Genomic DNA, 19,829 nt, shown 5'->3' on the forward strand with positions numbered 1-19,829 from the left:
AGGGGTTGCCGATGCTTTCCAAAGTATATTCCAATCAGGAAGGGCACCCAGAAAGCTGCAGTGGGATGCCGGGAAAGAGTTTTTAAACAAGCCTGTAAAGAAGCTTTTTGAACGCTATGGCATACATCACTTTGTCACTCATAGTGAAACTAAAGCAGCGGTTATAGAGAGGTTTAATAGAACTCTGAAAAACAAGCTCTGGAGATTTTTCACAGCTAAAAATACGCACAGGTATGTGGATGTATTACCAGCCCTCATGCGGAGTTACAATAGCGCTTACCATCGCAGTATCCGGACAGCCCCCAACATGGTGAAACAATCTAATGAAAAAGATGTGTGGATGCGTCTATACGGGAATATTTTAAAATCGGACAGAAAGGCAGAAAACTTTAAGGTGGGGGATCACGTTAGGATATCCAGGCTAAAGGGGAAGTTTGAAAAGGGATATCAGCAAACCTTTACAGATGAAATATTTATCGTCAAAGAAAGGGTTAGGCAGAGAGAAAGGGATGTATATAGATTAATGGATTATGCAGAAGAGCCGGTACATGGGTCTTTTTACCCAGAAGAGCTGCAAAAAATTCCTAGTGATCAAGAACGCGTCTACAGAATTGAAAAAATATTACGGAAAAGAGGGAGGGGCAAACAAAGAGAATTCCTGGTTAAATGGCAGGGTTGGCCAGAAAAGTTCAACAGTTGGATTAAGGAGTCTTAAGTACAACATCTTTGATATGGAGGAGTTTTACATCCCAGCAATGCATCAGCAGCAATTTTCCCCCAAAACAAAAATTCTAATTTTACCATACAATTAGCGAGAGCGCTGGATCTTCCAGGAGCGAGGGAAGTAGCGCTAGCAGAGATACAGTATCCGCATAGTTGGCACACATTAACTTCACCTGGATATTTTGAAATTGCTAACGAGAGAAAGAGATGGCATTTTTCTTTGAGAAGCGGGTACTATAACAGCATCCGTCATCTGTTAGAAAATATGAACAAGGTTATATCAAACGTCAAGGACGGACCTAAGACGACCCTACATTATGATTCAGTGGGTCGAAAAATTAATCTTAAAGGAGACGAACCGCACACCATTCTAGTTAGCGGAGATCTCGGACATCTGTTAGGGATGTTCCCTGGATTCAGCACATTATATGTTTACACAGACATTGTAGAGCTCCAGATAGTGGGCGACTTCTATGTGCCGTTACTGCGCTGTGTGCCTGTGCGAGGGCAAGACAATGATTTCGTCACAATGACCTATGACCATCCGCATTATGTACCAGTCAGCAAACATCACATCGATACCATTACCATAGAAATCAAAACTGATCAGGACAAAAATGTGCATTTTTATCACGGGAAGGTGATTGTCAAGCTTCATTTTAGGCCTCGGAAAAGTGAAGGATGGTTGTGATCAAGGAGCACGGGAACCCTCAAGACTACGTGGCTTACTACAGGGCACAAGCTGGCGGGGGCCTTCCAGGCTTCCGAGGAGCCCCCATTATGTACGGGACAGGTTTAGGGGGCCTGTTCCGTGGGCTTTTTCGAAAAGCAATGCCCTTTTTGAGGCGAGGATTAGAAATCATTAAGCCGCATGTGAAATCTGCTGCCAAAAACATTGCCAGAGATGTCGCGGGTCATCTTGTATCCCGTGTTGTTGAGAGGGGGCAGGATGGATCAGGGATGATCATAACCAAGAAGAATTACACATTAGGCCCGCCTATTCCGTTTAAAAAGAGAAGACTTGTGGAAAAAACCCTCCATACCAAGAGGAGACGTGCACAGAAGAGGAAGCCCTGTGACAAGGAAGACATATTCTAATACGATATGGCATTTATTCATTCTGCTTCAGAGGAATGTGTTAAATCAGAACTGGATCTTTTTCAACTGGCACCTACACAGACCAGTATTGAAAACAGTACTTATGTCGAGATCCCGCCTTTATCAGCGCTGACACCCAATGCTCCCCTGGAATTTTTTATCACAGGACATGGTGAACATTACACGGATTTAAACAACACCCTGCTATATGTGAGTTGCAAGATTGTAAAGGCTGACAGTTCGGATATTGACGACGGGGCTAGGGTGGCTCTGACCAACTACCCCATAGCATCACTGTTTAATCAGCTGGATGTTACCTTGGGAGATCAGCTCATTACACAGAGCCATCATTGCTATTCTTACCGGGCCATGATTGAACTGATTCTGAACTTTGGTGGTGATGCGCTGGGTACTCAATTTACAGCTGGCGGTTTTTACAAAGATGACTCGGACCTCATGGAGAGTACTCTACTGACAGCTGCTGGGAACTCCGGTTTCAAAGCGAGAGCAAGACAGACGGCCGGTAGTCGTAAATGGGACCTGCTAGGGCCACTGCATAGCGATCTGTTTTTTCAAGACAGACTGCTAATTAACGGTGTCGATGTGAAAGTCAAACTCACAAGAAGCAGAAATGAATTTTGCCTGATGAAGGATGGCAACGAGAATTACAAAGTGCAACTCTTGGCGGCATCTCTCTTTGTAAAGCGTGTAAAAGTAGCCCCGGGAGTGCGCCTTGGTCATGCAGAAGCTTTGCTCTCATCCAATGCCAAATACCCCATTGATCGAGTGGGAATGAAGGTTTACAGCATTCCTGCAGGTAGCCTTGTGTGTAATCAGGAAAATCTATTTCTGGGCCAGCTACCTAAACAATTAGTGATTGGGTTTGTGGACAATGCATCTTTTAGTGGGGATTATGAAAGAAATCCGTTCAATTTTCAACACTGCAATGTCAATTTTTGCGCCTTGCATTGTGATGGCGAGCAGATCCCTACAAAGCCTCTTCAGCCTGATTATGAGCACGGTCTTTTTGTGAGAGAGTACATGCAGATGGTGCAGGCCACAGGCAAAGGCATGAAAGACAGGCCGCTGTTAATCAGTAGGGAAGAGTTTAACCGAGGGTATACTTTGTATTGTTTTGACTTGAGTCCTGATCAGGGGTGCTCTGAGCACTATTCTTTGATCAGGAACGGTAACCTCAGAGCCGAAATTAGATTTGCACAACCCCTCCCCAACACCGTCAACATGATTCTCTATGCAATCTTCGAAAACCTTATTGAAATAAGTCACACAAGGAATGTGCTCTTTGATTATATGTGAGCATGGACACACTGCAACTCCGCCACTTGTTCTCTGGAAATAAAGCCTTTCTAGGGGTCTACCCTTGCGACCTGCTACCCCAGAGACAGATCTCCAAAATACCTTTTGGATTAATTGTAAATACCCACCCTCACACTCTGCCTGGTGAACACTGGCTGGCCCTCTACTTCCCATCTCCCGGATATGGCGAATTTTTTGATTCTTATGGAAGACCGCCGGATAGCCCTGACTTTACTGGCTCCATAGCGACGTTTTTAGAGCAGCAAGCTGAGAAGTACACATTTCACCAACGCCAACTGCAGCACCCCAGCGCTGTGACCTGCGGGCAACACTGTGCGTTTTTTCTGCTGAACCGGACTAAAGGAGTAGACTATGAAAATATTTTAAAGATGTACTCCAATGTTGATATTAAAAATGATCAAATGGTAAAGCTGTTTGTAAAAACTATAAAGGTGGGAAGGGGACTTGGAACCTGTAACCATCACCAGTGCATGCAGACATGCCTGCCTTACTGTAAAATAAAGAAAAAGACTTAAACATTTTTACTTGTTTCACTGTGTTTTTATTCATTTTACAAATTGAGCCAGTCACCAAACCTGAACCTACTTCTAGGGTTTAATGTCCAAGGGCTAGAAGGGGCACTGGTAAACAGAGGCTTCTGAGCCCCAAAAGGGGCTGTCATAACAGAGTCGGAGCTAGTAGCAGTTTCATCCTTAACAACCAGAGAATCTTTCAACTTTTCTACTTGCTCTTTAACAGCTGTAGACCCCAACACAGAGGTCGGAACATTCACCTCAGCCATAGCATTCATAAAGTCATCCCAGCCTTTAGGTTTCCGCTTCTCAGTAGGGGCTCGGTGCTGCGAAGCTCCTTTCACCAAGTCTAAAATATTAGTCCCAGGAATAGGGACCCCTTTGTATAAAAAGGTACCGCGATCATCCCAGGTTGAGACGTCCTGATGCTGTTTCATTTTGTTCAGCAAAAGTTCCGCATTTTTCCTGTAACGGGTGCTCACACCGCTTAGGATCTCGTCCATCGCTGTGTCCTGCGGAGATGGCTGTGGTGGCTGTTCTGGTAATGTTGGAAGTGGCCGAGGTTCTTCTGGTGGGTAAATGAGATTCAGTCTGTCCTTTTCAGACTCATTTTGCCTGGTTAGTCTTAGATACCTCTGCAATGCAGAACTGTAGAGCTTAATCTTGTCATCCTCACACAAATCAGCTCTCTGAAGAATGGAACGCATCTCGGCATCCAACCGGTTAGTGGTTGTAGCCCCCATAGTAGGGGGCCTGCCCTGTAGTTGTTCCATCTGATGACGCGATACCAGATACATTTTCTCGGCATGATCCATGGCTTATCCAGCTAACAGGCTAGTCAACAGCGGAATAGCTGCCCCTAGTAAGGGACCGATAAAACCACCCGACTGAAGTATGACCTGCTTCTTCTTTTTGAGTGAGACCTTTCTATCACTCAACTTTTTAATGACACCTTTCTTTCTCTTTAGAGACCGGAATTGTGAAGGTTTCAGAGGAAGGTTTCCTTTTAGGGTGTTCAAAGCTATTTCTGCTATAGCCCCCACCAGGTCATTATTAGCATTGCATAAGATGGCTTTTCTCTGTCTTGGTCCGGCCTTTACTAAGATTTTTAAAAGCCCCCAATTTCTACGTACCCTTTCTGACATCTTAAATGTACTAGTGCTAAGGCAGCCGGGCTACTGCTTTTTACACTTCTTTTTCATTGTGTAAACAGCAGGCCAATCAGGTGGAAAGAGACCTGTTCTCAACCTGTAAGATTCTGGAGTGGTGGCTGCCAAATCTACCAAAAGGTACCCGTGTGGTTTGCGAGTGGCATCTTGGAATACTTCTAAAAAATACTTTGTGTTAGTGGGGTACATCTGCCTGGCCAGTGTGACAATTTGCATCTGATCACGGGGGTTGCTGAATAAAACCAAATATTTGGAATTCAGAGCTATTGTTCTCATTTTCTTGCCTTGAAAAAACAGGTTTTGTAGTATGAGAATAATGCTCAGGTTTCTGTGATGAACGTACTGTGTAAATGCCTTCTCTATTTGATCGCTCTCACTGGCCGATGTCATGAGATCATCTATCACAGCTAGAGTAATTTGATTTGGCGGAAACAAATCATCATCTTCAAAAGAAGACGGAAGCCCCTCAATAAACTTAATATAAGGGAATTTATTAAGCAGTTCTTTGTACAGAGGTTGCCAACAGCTATAAAACCATACAATATTTTGAGGCAATTGAGACAACACGACATCACCATGTTCTAACATTTGTTTGATAAAAAAAGATTTGCCAGAATTGGACGGACCGCTTATAATACACGAGAAAGGGTGTACAAATTGTGCAATATTTCCTGCCATCCTTAATAACCGTAAGGTAGTGTACAGTAATCTTTGCTCTTTAATAACCTTTTATTATACACTACTTTTAGAGTTTTTCGGAGGACCCGCGTTTCAAGGGACCACTGTTTCTTAACCCTAACTATCCCCAACTGTTCTACCCTGATCTCTTTTTTTCTCTCTGCACCAGACAGACAATAATCATCTACCAAATCTTTCAAGCTGTCAAAATTAACCTTTTTGCTGTTACTGCAGTTTAGTACATGAGGCTTTGGTGGGATGGTTCTTGGCAGTTTTCCATGTCACAACGGCTGTCTCACTATCCACAAACTCACAGGAGGAAACATCATAATAGGGCACAAAAAGGTATTTGAATAATTCTTCAGGGTTTGTCACCACAGATGTTGTCAGGTGATTGGTGCTCTGACCAAACTTGCCCCACAGCGAGTTTAAAAAAAGTTTGGCAATCTGCCTTTTAGCAGGATTTACCTCAATGTGTTCACGGCGTAAGCGGACGCCTTCCATCTTTTCATAATCACGAATATATTGCTCTTTATCCTGTTCTGTTTTGCACCAGTCAGGGTAGCCGCTGGCCTCCTGTTTCTGTCTGAGATGTGCGTTAATATAATCTGAAAATAGCCCCTTTGATGTACTTTCAAAATGCCAGATCTCATAGATTTCAACAATTCTGTAACCTTTTTCTAAAGCTACATTCAATTCAACAGTGCACCATGTCCCAGTCAGAGCTCTTTCCTCATCACTGTTTACAGGGGGTAGTTTGCAGTTTTTCTGTGCAGGTGGCACACAAACTAAACATTAATTTGCCCCCTGATTTGTGGAGTAGTACAGGAAAATAGAGATTCCTTGGCGGGTACACTTTGACTTTGGCTAACCCAAAATATTGTTTTATGTCCCCAAAATCTTGGTAGATAATTTGTGGATGGCCAATTGGGTACTCCTTGGTCTTATTCACAAAGGGGTACAAACTGGTGAAATCGTAATATAAGATTTGTTCACCAGGTTTTGGTTTGTAGTAAAGACATGTAGCATTTGTTCTACCACCAAAAAAAGCATCTCGAGGTATCAAAGGTATTGGGAGCTTATTCTCAACCAGAAACTGCTTCAAAGAGGTGTCAGCCTCCACCAAGGCCCTCCATTCGTGTTCCCAGATGCAGCGCACAGCATAACTCTGGCTCCTGAGGTCCTCTTCTTTAATCCTAGTACGGCTGTGCAGGGTGCCATATGTTGAACCAAGTAAGTTGTTGAAGTCTCTTTCAGAGTAGCAGACAGGGCACCCATGAAAAAAACAACCATAAAATTCAAAAGCTGTGGGGGTGTCATTTATGACAGCAAAACCATCCAAAAAATATTTGCCTACTTGTTTTTCACCCCCCTTCAGGGCATGCTGGATATTGACGTTCTCAGTGTGCTCTACGTACATCAACCATTGTATCGCAGGTGCTGAATACCTTTTCTGTGTCTTGTGATAATTATCCATAGGAGCCAAAGCAATGGAGTTGTTGTTCAAATACATGAACCGGTACTGTGCCATACAGACAGAAGCCAATGTGATATATTGGAAGGGGTCAATGCAACGAATCACTATCTCCTCAACAATATCCCCACCGCCCCTCTTGACGAACTCACGCTCAGTCATTTCCATTACCTGTTCCCTAAATCGAATACATGCTTCTCTTAGTATATCAACATCCTGCCTGCAATAGTAAGCCAGAGCCTTCTTTAGTTTAAATACAGTACCTCTATTAGCAGCGTGCCATTTCAGGAATTCTTCTCTCTCCCCGGGCATCATGGTTTCAGGGCTATAATACTTGGCTTTAGGGAGTGGCCCAACGTAGTCCTGATTGGCCATTGTATTGAACAAATGGGGGAAATATCCTTTGCAGCCTTGAAACCCCATAGCTTTGGGTAATTTACTTAATTTAAGGGGCAAAAATGAGAGGCTATCAATAAAACGGATCTTGTAAGCCGGCAGGGTGATACACAGAAGTTTCCCTCGCAGGCTTATAAGCTGAACCCTAACCTTTTCCCGGATCAACTGCCTCAGTACTAGGTACCCGTCATAACCTTTGGCATTATGAGCGATAAAAGTGCATCCTTTAAACTTATCATTTATAAATGTCTTTACAAACTGATCCAGACATCTAACACCATAACAATCCCACATCACAACATCTTCGTCATCATCATCCTTCAACATATCCCTGGCGCATGCATAATTAGGTATATGTGTGCCAGTTTCTTGGCAGCATTCAAAATCATAAATAATGTACCTTTGGCCAATTCGTGGCCGAACCAGCTCTTTTAGAAAACATAAATGATATTCCAAACTTTCAACCTTCTCGGAACACTGCCCACACTTGGGTTCCTTGCATTTCATGTGGGGAGTAAAGACGTAAACCCCACACTTTTCACAATATTCTTTACTCTTACAGTCAACTTTTCCCTCCGTGTGTGAGTTTCAAAACATACCTTAGAATGACAAACCACAAACCACTTTGCACCTATAGCAGCGCATCTTTTCCTTCTCTACCTGCTTGCATTCTTGCTTGAGACATGATCTGCAGATATATTGACAACCATGACTAAATTTATGGTGATAGTGAGTGTGGCAAAATTTACAGAAATAGCGTTTGCCCAGGAAACCCTTTATATTTTTGATGGCATAGTAATGATTGTCGTGTAACAATATAAACACTATTTTTTCTTGCTGTGGGAGGCCTGTAACAAAAAACCTCCATCCGTCCTGCAGATAAAACAAGATCTTTATAGTAACCCCTAAAGCTTTTTCAAAGAGGTGTATCTGAGAAAAGTTAACCATGTTTTCTGTGAAAATACCCAGTCTGATGTGAAGTTCCCTGGCCCTGGTAATAATTTCTTCATTACTAACACCCCCGCCAATGAGCCAGAGCAAGCAGCTAGCAAAACACAGAAATGCGCCTTCCACATTGAAATCTACTAGGTGACGTCTTTTTTTCTCCAGTACTTTGGTGAGCAGCACAGTGCTTAACTTCCTAAGCCCTCCCCCCTCATTGTTCCTCACAATGGTAACCACTAATTGTAAATCTCCCCCCCCCCCCCACAATATCTCTGCTTTACTTTGAAGCAGATTTTCCATACTGGTCAGAAAATCATCAGCATTTAAACCATCCATATTCCTCCTCAGAGAAAAGAGAGGATGATTTAACCCATCTGCATCCAACCGGAGTTGAACAAAATCATTTGCACCTATGTCTCTAGCAACATTATTCAAAACATGCTGTATAGCATTATGAATAGCATCTATAGCATGTACAAAAGACTGAATTTGGTCAACATTAACAAATCTATATTGCTGATAGTATTCCACAGCCATGAAATTTCGGATAGGATGCTCCCACTCTTGCACCAAATCCAGATAAACATTGTTCCTATTCTGAGAGTTTGCAGAGTTAGTGCTTTGTAGCTGGGGCATCGAATGATTTATCTCCTCTTCTTGTTGACATTCAGGCGTAGGTTCACTACTATCACTGTCTGCTGGGGGTACGGGGAGTTCTCCTCCATGCATTTTTGCTTTTTTGCAGGGCGGCCCTGGTTAATCAAACAAACAAAATGTTATCACCTACATTCCTAATAATGTAATACAAACACACCCCCTTTTTTAGATTATAAAATAATACGAATGGATTTGTAGTTGGATAAAATGCTAGATGTTATACCTCCTAACTCTTGTGCTGTGTGGCTTGTGCATGGTTGAGGGGTCATGCCATGCCGGGGTCCTTCCTGCTCTGTGGGTATAGTGAGATCCACAAATGGTTGATCATCTTCCCATTCTGAAGGAAAAGAAAAACCCAATGGTCAGAAATGTTGCAGAAATTTTTGTAAGAATCTGAATGTATGTAGGTATGAAAAACAAATACCATTATAAAACCTCAGACATTCGGAATCAGTCAGTTCCATCTAGTAAAAGAAAACAAACATGCCAAGAATATTATAATCACATTCTTTTTTTATATCTAAGAGGGGCCGTTTCAAAATTTTAGCAACAAAACTACTTACAAGATCTGCACCCCTTACACATTCAGAATCAGTTAATTCCATCTAGTAAAAGAAAACAAACAGGCCATGAATATTATAAACACATTTTTATAGCTAAGAGGAACAATGTTTCAAAAATTAGCAATAAAATTACTTACATTTGTAGCATCCATTCTGTAAAGAGGGTCTTCTTAGCAGATCACAGGGGTCCAGAGGTATGAATATGCCAGAAACTGACAAACGTGTCTGGGGTCAGTATGAATCCTACTTTTTGTACACTCTGGCTATGTCAAAAATCACATCGCCCACCAATCAGGTAACCCCCCAGCCGAATGATTAGATTATATATCTGTGTCTAGCACCTGATAGGATTAAACATGAGACCAGCAAATGTAAACTTCATAGTGTTAATAGTTTCTTGTAATTAATTCTGCTGAGTTCTTCACCCCTTTTGACCAGTCCACCCTCATATCAAGAAAAAATATATAATACAACTTTCATGTGATTTGTAAAGCACCTTTTATTATAAATTTCATAGCGTTAACAGTTTCTTGTAATCAATTTCTGTTACATTCTGACATATGATCCTCTTCAGAGACAATGGCAATTTGGCTTCAATCTTTGACATTAATGACAGCGGATCACGCATAAGCGCTATACGATGTATAAATTTCTTGAGCTCCCCAAGGGAATCCCTGGTGAAATATAAGTTATTCACTTTGTCAGAAATACTGACGATGACCCAGAGAACATAAGGCATAGAAAGTCTAAAGCATAAGCTGCTAATAAGCTCTTTTTCACTGGTTCCATCCGTATGGTCTTCATCTGATTGTAGGCACCCCATTAAACAATGGTGTAATATTTTAATGATACACGCTTTCAGAATCTGAGGCATGCTGGCATTTTGAGATTCCACCGTTTCTAAAACAGGAAATAAGGTAGAATTAGTCTAGCTGTTTCAACTAATCAAAATACTGTTTTCTTAATTTTTATATTTACTTACCATTTGATGTTTTGCAGAATCTGCAACAACAAGGCTTTATAAATTTGTTGTCTTCCACGATGCCGCATAGGTCAGGTCCTTTTCTTATTCTACGTCTACGCTTGGGAGGTTTGGGGGTCAAATTTACATCAAACAAATCACCATCAATATTTGCCATCTTCTTTTTTATTATTGAAAAGTTTTTCAATACATTTTATCTTTAACAAAACAACCCCTCCCCACCCCCACCCTCCCTTCCCAACCCCACCCAAGCCCTCCCCACCTCCCCTTCCCCCCTCCCCGACTTCCCAGAGCTAAATACAAGGCATAAAAGTAAAAAACAATCATAAACTACCATATGCTAACAACAATAAACTATTAGGTCTATCGCACTTTAGCTCTTATAAAATGACTACAAGCAATATAAATGTCACATCAATACTTATTCAAATGCTAAATGAAACTTTTTAGTCCCATATTTATTCTGGATGTAATCAATCCATTTTTTCCATTCCACGATATATCGTTGTTGCGAATGGTCTTTCAAATACGCCGAGATCTTTGCCATTTCCGCCAGGTTAGAAACTTTTAAAGTCCATTCCTCTATAGTCGGCAGTTCTTCCTTCTTCCAATATTGCCCTACTAAAAGTCTTGCTGCCGTAATTAAGTTCAACATCAACTTAGTGTCCACAACAGTAGTATCAGTAATAATGCCCAGTAAAAACAATTGCGGACAAAACTTTATCCTTTTCTTAAATATCTTCTGCATATTCCACCAGATTTTAATCCAAAATGCTTTAACCTTTTTACAGGTCCACCATATGTGAAAATACGTTGCGTCTTCGCCACCAACATTTAGGCTGGTAGTTCGGATACATACTTGCTAACTTTTTGGGATCTAAATGCCACCTATAAAACATTTTATAAAAATTCTCTCTTAGATTTTGGGCTTGCGTAAATTTTACATTTCTCACCCAGATCTTTTCCCAAGTATCCATTGTAATAACTTCTTGAATATTCTGAGCCCACTTTATCATGCAGTCTTTAACAAGTTCTGTTTCTGAATCAATTTCTATCAATGCAAGATATATCCGTTTGATATGTGCTTGACCCTGATTTCTAATTTGCTTTACCAAATTTTCATCAGTCATTGAAAAACCAATTTTCTGGTCTTCTTTCCACCTGGCCTGTAGTTGCCCATACTGAAACCAGGTTTAATATTTGCCATCTTCAAAAGACTGCTGGAATTAATTTGCTAGCTGTTCAGACCTGCCTGTACAACACCCCCACGCATGCTATGACACGTCCTTGAGCCTTGTGCCTGTCCAGAATCACGGGGAATGACATGTCCAGACATGCCCACAACACACATACCTAAAACATCAATCTGTTCTGACCAGTCTGAAACGCTTCGCTTTTGCTGTAAGGTTAGAATAAATTTTATTAAATCTCTGCTATGAACGGTTACGCGTACATATGGATTCGAGGGAATTATAAATGCCAAAATATACGTCTTTAGATTTTTACAAAGGTAAAAAACCAGCTGTGGGCTTTAAATGGTCTGTGATTTTTTCCCCCTACATTCAGGGAAAATTTTTAAAATTGCCTGGTTTAAATGCAAACCCTGGCCGCCTTTTAGGTGATCCTTTTTCCCCCCCACCCCCAGCTTTTGAGGTATTGATTTTTAAAACTCCACAAAAATTAAAAGCATCATTAGGCTAGAATGATTAGAAATAAAAAGCTTTTTTTTAATTACCCCCCCAAAAGCAGGGTTTTGTTTCCCAAAAACACAGGTCTCTGTGTTTCTTTTGGATTTGCACGTCCATGGAATTAGTCTAGGGTTAATGTAATCAAGTACACAGAAGCTTGACCGCCACATGTTTGTTGATGGGATTAGGTTTGGCAAGCACCATCTGGAAATAGGGCTATGACCTTACACCACACCTTATCTGTTAGGGTTACCCATGCTTATTTTGATGGGGTTGGGCCGACACGTCATATCCGGCTAGGGTTATGGCCTTGTGAGTCCTGTACCACGAGGGGTGGGGGTGTGGATTATGCACGTCACATCCGGGGAGGAGGGCTGCGCACGTCACTTCCGTTTATGGGCATGGCCTGGTGACGTCATCAGCATGTGGCTTTGTTTACTTTGATGACGTCACTGATCAAAACTACTGATAAGTTCCATTAAAAGTTTGTATGTACTTATACTACTAGGGCTTTTTACACCCTCCTCTGCAAGTTTCATCCATATGAATGTGTTTTGATACAATATTGTCATTCTCCGATCCACAGAGATCAGGAAACTGAAGACAATGGTTACAAAATATCCTTACAGTCCTCTCCAGAAAAATGATGGAAGGGAAAAGGAAATATTCCTGAAAAGCATTATTTCACAATAGCTTCAAACATCCTCCAGGGAATGAAATCCAGATCAGGATCCTGCTGTAGACTTCACTGTACAATACTGTTCAACCCAAGAGTTAACCAACTTTCAACTTCAGAGCAACACATTAGTGTCAAACACTGCACTTAGGGAAGTAGGTCCTCACACATTTATTGAAGTGCTCCATATTGTGTTTAGGTTTGAGGAAAAATGTTTTTAGAGGGAATGGCTTAGCACTACCAATGGGATCTAGGTGCGATCACTATAGGATCCCTCTGACCACACAACTATCACAGGAAAAGTCCTTCCTTAACTGCTTTTCCTGACTGTTACTCTCCACCAAATGTGTTGGAATTTCAACTTCCATCATTCCCAGTAAACATGCAGAAGGCTGGTTACAAAATAAAAGCTGGAAGGCAACAAGATATGGAAAGTTGCCTAGCAAAATATGAATCAGAAAATGGAGTGGTGGTAGTGAGCAAGATATTTAGTGAAAGAAAATCCATTATCCTCAGACTATCTTACTGCTTCCAAATGACCCAAGTTTTTAAAAGAGTACATTTCCCACTCTGTGCTTCCCATTAATTAGAAAAAATCCCATGTTAGGGAGTACAAAGTACCAAGTGAAGACCTTTCTCCTACTCTAGTGCAGGTGTGGAAAACTGGGTTCCCTCCAGATGTTCTGGACTTTAAACTTTCCAGGGTGGATAATCCCCTGAGTTGGGAAAGTTTAGGCTAAGATATCTAGAAGGCATCAATTCCACTGTTTGCACACCCTCCAGGCTGTGAGGATGAGGATGATCACATTTTCCTCACCCTGTACAATGAAGTATTTGAACAACCCTGCAGTCGATGGCAGGTGATTCAAGATCCTTAAGCAGGGGTTTGTTGTGCTCATTAAGGAGGTTGTGAATGAGAGTCGAGCACTGGCTGTTTAAACCTTAATATGGCAGAATCCTTTTTTTAAAGTAACAGAATCAGAGCTAGGGTGTTGTTTCCTTCTTCCTCCTTGCAAGCCATATTTTATGTAGGTAAGTTGCCTCAAAGCATATTTTGCACTACAGTATATAGTTAAGACCGGTGCATGAAGATCTTTTTACTTTGATGGCACTACAGGACAAAATTCCTTTGCCTCTGCATTCTTACAGATGACATAGGGCAGTGATGGCGAACCTTTTAGAGACCGAGTGCCCAAACCACAACCCAAAACCCACTTATTTATTGTAAAGTGCCAGGGCTGCATCAGCATTGTGGTGCCCATGGGGGGGCATAGCCTACTGGGTGGGTGTGGCTGCAGTGGGTGTGGCTGCAGCGGTCACAACAGACTGGGCATGGCTGGGGTGGGCGTGGCCACCTCAATGTTGCTCATGGGGGGGATGCCTGTGGGGGCTAGGCAGGGTTGGGGGAGATCCAGGGAGTCTCTGGTGGGTTGGGCCTGTTCCCTTGACACACACTTTGGCCCCAACTCACTGCCGCCAGCAGCTTGCACAGGTACATTAGGCCACCACCGCCGCCCAGAGCGGTAGCCCCGCCCAGCAAGCCAAAGGCCACCCCAAGTGGGGAAAGGCGGATCCCCATCGGCTCCATGGCCCCCTGGTCCCAGCTAGGATTGTGTGCCTCCCCATCTCTGCTGGGCCTGGGTGGCCTTTGGCTTGCTGGGCGTGGGTGTGCTCTACCACTTCTACTCGAGCTTGCTAGCCAGCTGCTTTGCCTCCTTTGTGCTGGATGGGACTGCCGCTCCAGGCAGCAATGGCCTAATGGACCTGCATGAGCTGCTGGTGGCAATGTGTGTGCCCCCAGAGAGGGCTCTGAGTGCTGCCTCTGGCACATGTGCCATAGGTTCGCCACTGACATAGGGATAATTTTCACAACCGTGTTTCCACAGCAAGATTTCACATTCTCTCCACATAGCAAAAAAGCACTTAGAGTATGACCAGCTTTCTCCCCTTGGCTCAAAAACCAAAACAAAAAAACCTATCCTCACCCCCAGGTCACAATGTGAGTTGAACTTAGTAATTACACACCTACTACTAGAGGGGCAGCAATGTCAGTCTGGTGTATTTGGAGGGTGGGGTGCACAAAGACGTTAGTTCTCATTAGTCTTTGTGCACCCCACCCTCCAAATACTCCAGACTGACATTGCTGCCCCTCTAGTAGTAGGTGTGTAATTACTAAGTTCAACCCACATTGTAACCTGGGGATGAGGATAGGTTTTTTTGTTTTGGTTTTTGAGCCAAGGAGAGAAAGCTGGTCATAGTCACTCAACTGCCACAATTCAGGACACTCCAACTGTTTTCTATTTACAGAAATGGTTGAATGTTTAATAAGTAAACCCAGGTTTAAGCAGATGAATGAATGGAATCTTTTCAACTTTTCCTGTAAATCACTTCAACATTAAAAGGGGAAAAACAGCAGGAACACACCTTCACCAAAATGCGGTGCAAGCAAGTCCCAAAGGTGCTTTTCAGCACATGCAAGCAAGGTGATGACTTCATTACAATAGAATGGTGTTTAGATCCAGAGCTCTACAGCTCTTTAACATGATTTTGTTGGGTAGATTATCTTGGAATGTTGGAGCTGCTAAGAATCCAGTCCCTCCCAACTCATTATTATAGTCAGATAAGACACACAAACTAGATTCATGTTCACTTGTTTATTAGATGATAAAGTAGATAATGGGGAAATCAAAAATTTTAAAAAAGGGCACAACTGAAACAGATATTTCAGAAATGTATAGCTATCTAAACAGATATCACAGTTTAACAAGCTTGAGATTTTATTGCACACAAATCTTGCAATGTTATCTAGAAAGTAAACGGTCCATTTCTGTTTGACCAAACATATACCAAAGTTCCATTAAATAAGAACCAGGAAAAAGATTATATAGTCAAAGAAGCAAGCATTTTCTTTTCTTCAGTGTAGTTGATTGCCAAGTGTGTAAATTATAGTTGAGTTTTCCTTTCTAGACTTTTAGCTGCTTCTTTTAACTTTCCAACTAAATCCTAAAATATGAAGTAAGAGCTTCAGAAAAGAAATATTTTGCTATAAATATTCATTATTAGAAATTCCCTTTGTACCAAAAATCCAAGTGACTTAATGTGTTTTTCTGCCATTTGATATTTTTAGGAAACAAACTACTTCATTATTTTAATTAGTGTACATCATGAATGTGCCTAAAGGGGACATTGTTGTAATAACATTATCACATATAAAATTAATCAGTTTGGACTGGGACACATAGATTGATAAAATATTTTTTCTTATTTGTCAAATAATACACAGAACAATATAATATCTTACAGCTTAATTGAATATAAAGAAGTAAACTAACCCAACAATTTTCTGAGCTGGCAATCCTAAAGTTATCTAATGCATCCATTGAAACATGGGATTTTTACCTAAATGTGATTTGTACCTATAGAATTTTGAAACTATATGTAACTGTAGACAGTTGCTTATTTCTTAGTTTTTCAAGTTTTGGTAAGTTTACTCCTTTTCCCCTCATTAGTAAGTTTATTAGTTTTAATGAAGCTATCAATACATAGTAGCTTACATAAAGCCAAATAATCTAAATTCCATGCTCAGTACATATTATATATTCAAGTATACAACACAGAAAATGGGTTTCATCTAATGTAACACATCTGAAACAGCTTCCACCCATTCTGCCAAAAATATTTTTGCATAGTGCAGTCACTTATGTGAATCAACTTGAAAACTCATATTGGAAAAATAGAAAAGCTAGTAATTCTGTAGCATTTTGTATTTTAAAAGATGTGAAGCATCTTATATTTTAAGTGAAGCATTTTATATTTTTATGGACTTTTTGTAAAGTCTGGTACTACTCTATCAGTACACAAAAGGGTAAGATAAAATACCTGCAATTGATCCATGGAACAAGTAAAATTAATGTCCTGATGAGATCTTGAATCAATGTTCTAAAATAACAAAATCCCAAACATTAATTGTTAATAAGTAATGAAACTAAAGCAATAATAATCTACTAATATTTGAACTTTCTGGATGGATGCTATACCTCTACTTTTAAGGTCATCAAATAGGCAGGGCAATAATGCTTATGATGTTGATTAGTCTAAAGAGATAAGACAAGGGAAAAAATAAGTTTTCCAAATCAAAGTGAAAAAGAAATAATACCCATTTGATTTAAATTACCTTGATTTGATATTCCAGACACCAACAAACATCAATTACATGTAGTGGACATCTGCCTATACTGCGAACATAGTAAATAACTATTAGGCTAAGATATGCTGAACAGCATAACTGTTGCAAGTTCATATAGGTAAAAAGAAAAGTAGCAGCAATGTATTAATTGTGGTTTTGTGGAGAACGTTACCTCAATTAGGTAACTTGTGAAGATGTTTATTATTTTCAAGATGCATTTGAAAGTTGGAAGATTAATATAATTTCCCTGGACATACCTTCCCAATATGATTTCTAAGTTATCCTTATGTATCTACAAAAAGGGAAAGGATAAAAGTAGAGCGTGTAAGCTTCTACAGATTACACACACATTAATGGAAGGAATGCAAAAAGATAAAATGTGATTAGAAACCTGATATTCAGTGCAAAAATGTTCAATTCTTTCTCTGTTGAATTTACAGTCTTCTAGATAGGTGCTAAAAGGAAAAGCAAGATGTGTTACCAATAAATCTAATACAAGTCAAACAAAAAATTTTAAGAGTTGAGTTTTGGAATACCTTATAATAGATTTGTCAGCTTTTTGCTTTCCAGCTTCTATTATATAAGTGGTAGCTGCTGCGTGGCAGTATTTGAATATTACTGGATCAATATGTTCCAAATCTGGGTAATCTAAAAAGAAATGAATGCTTGATGATGGCATATTTCAGGAGGATACACACACACTGTATATATACAATGGTTTTCCCATTCAGGAAGACTAAGCTCCATGCAATTATACTGCAGCAGCTAGCTGTCATATTGACAACATTTACAATTACAGTTCTAAACACAATATTGGGGGAAGGACTTGTTTTCATAGATCTTCCTTTATAAGGAATTAAATAATGTTGGGGAAATGTCAGCTACCTTTCATCTCAAACATGAATAATTTCTGCAAGATCTGAGATATTATATAGGCTATTTCCAGCACTAAATTGATCTAGATTTATCCCCAACAGCCAGAAAGCACCGAAGAAAGAAAAGGAGCTCAGCCATTACCCCAACAGAGTCTCCTGTAGTTTCCCTTTCCCACTCATGGCCACTTGTTCTTTGAACTACTGGCCAACACAGAGTTTGGGAAGTAATCAGGTTGACTAGTAGTGTCAGTAGACATTTATATTTTTAGAAAATTGAGGTCTTCTCGTTCGGGAGGAGGAGGAGGAGGAGGAGAAGAGTTGAAAACCCTTTTTGCCAATTAAGGGCAGACGTCTCCGAGTTCAGATAACCGTGTGAAATTATTTTTCCCCGAGTGCTAGAGTGAAGTGAGCCTGTAATTTCGCTTTTCTAACAATAGTGCTCGGAATACCGTGTCACCCCTCTACCCCACTTCCCAACTCAACTCTGATTTTTACTCTTTTCCCCGCCTCCCTTTTAAGAAAATCTATAGTTTTTCTAGGGTTGCAGTTCAAACTAGCACCCACCGGAGGCCGCGCGTATTCAGCCCAAGTTCTCGCAGAGCCCTTCAGGCAAACGGGAGCACCTTTTCTCCTGCGAGAGGCGGCCGGCCTACCCTCAAGAAACCTCACAGTTTGGTAAACAGCTGACAAATCCCAATCGTCAGAGAAATTCAATTTGAAGCAAACAAAAACAAAACCCAAAGCCATCAAAACAAATGAGCGGCGTTTTTCAGCCATAAGATTAAGAACAATTTATTACAGCCATTGAGTAATTCCAAAGAATGGCAAATGATCACAATAAAGCCTGCGGGACCCAGGTACTAAACCCAGCCCGGTGTCTTCAAGTACATTCACCCGCTTGTACCTCTGACTTTTGCAAAAATCACTTCCGACTGTCAAAGGGCTGGGAATGCCTCGCCGGAAGATTAAAAACAAAACGGTGGAAACCAACCGGCTACGACCGTCAGGGAGGTGGAAGAAACCACCTCCAAACGGCACCTTCTTTCTTTCTCACTCTGCTTTCGGGAGAGAGTGGCTTTACCTTCGCTTTTAGGCCACAAATAAGCGAGAAACACCCTTGAATTTCTGCAAGGAAATGACAACTGCAGGTAAATGGAGGAAAGCAGCAGCGGGAGCAAAACTCCGAAAGAATCAAAGGGAGAAAGAGGGCGCAGCGCACCATTTCAGCGCGGCTCACCGCTGGGGAAACCCCCTGCGCTTGATGGGAAACGACTGTGGGCCCTGCCGCGAATGCAGCCAGGCGTCAGCACTGGCCAAAGACAAGCGATCCGCCGTGCTGCCGGCACGCTTCCTTCGGCTGGCGCCCAACTTCCAGCGCAGCGCCCAACTCTTCTCCACGCCGGTGGCTGGAGGCTCGCCCCCGGAAACCAGCACTCACCGAAGGCGGCCTGGTCGCTGAGCAAGCTCTGGAAGGCAGCCTGGAGCAGAGCCTGGAAATCTCGGAGCGAGAAGCACCTTGGTTCAGCTAGGATCCGTAAGCCGCTTTGCACTGGCTCAGAGAGCTCCATTGTGAGTTGCGCTGTGACCTTTGACACGTCCCCCACGTGATAGCCGCGCTCAGCTGATTCTGCAGTCAAAAGAGCTGCGGCAGATGCTGCCGTTTGCTGCTGCTCCAGATGGGTGGCTGCAGCTTTGCTTCCTTGCTCTGGGATTCCCTGGCCTAACCCTTTCCCTGCGGTCAAACCTACCCGCTTCCATTAAGCTCTTCGGTAGTGTTGTATTTCCTATCTCAAATGCAAGGTCAGCATCTTCCTTTTCTTCTCATTGCAAAAGACCACTGTGACAACATATCTTACATTTCAACCTTTT

At 41.6% G+C, this 19,829-nt stretch overlaps 1 protein-coding gene across 1 annotated transcript in view; it reads right to left on the reverse strand.

Moving 5' to 3' along the window:
* LOC308676838 (uncharacterized protein) overlaps positions 1 to 19,528 on the reverse strand; it is a gene marked incomplete at its 5' end in the record, with an annotated part of 35,147 nt that extends 15,619 nt beyond the window's left edge. The window contains 10 exons of the mRNA XM_081342873.1: positions 3,745 to 4,444; positions 5,987 to 6,104; positions 15,889 to 15,902; positions 16,779 to 16,838; positions 16,937 to 16,993; positions 17,074 to 17,134; positions 17,343 to 17,377; positions 17,477 to 17,540; positions 17,622 to 17,733; positions 19,399 to 19,528. Coding sequence (XP_081198999.1) covers positions 3,745 to 4,444; positions 5,987 to 6,104; positions 15,889 to 15,902; positions 16,779 to 16,838; positions 16,937 to 16,993; positions 17,074 to 17,134; positions 17,343 to 17,377; positions 17,477 to 17,540; positions 17,622 to 17,733; positions 19,399 to 19,528 — 1,351 coding nt within the window. The remainder of the gene's footprint in view (positions 1 to 3,744; positions 4,445 to 5,986; positions 6,105 to 15,888; positions 15,903 to 16,778; positions 16,839 to 16,936; positions 16,994 to 17,073; positions 17,135 to 17,342; positions 17,378 to 17,476; positions 17,541 to 17,621; positions 17,734 to 19,398) is intronic.
* Positions 19,529 to 19,829: the final 301 nt, after the last annotated feature.

This window comes from Vipera berus (genome assembly GCF_964194415.1).
Source record: "Vipera berus genome assembly, chromosome: W".
Taxonomy (NCBI): domain Eukaryota; kingdom Metazoa; phylum Chordata; class Lepidosauria; order Squamata; family Viperidae; genus Vipera; species Vipera berus.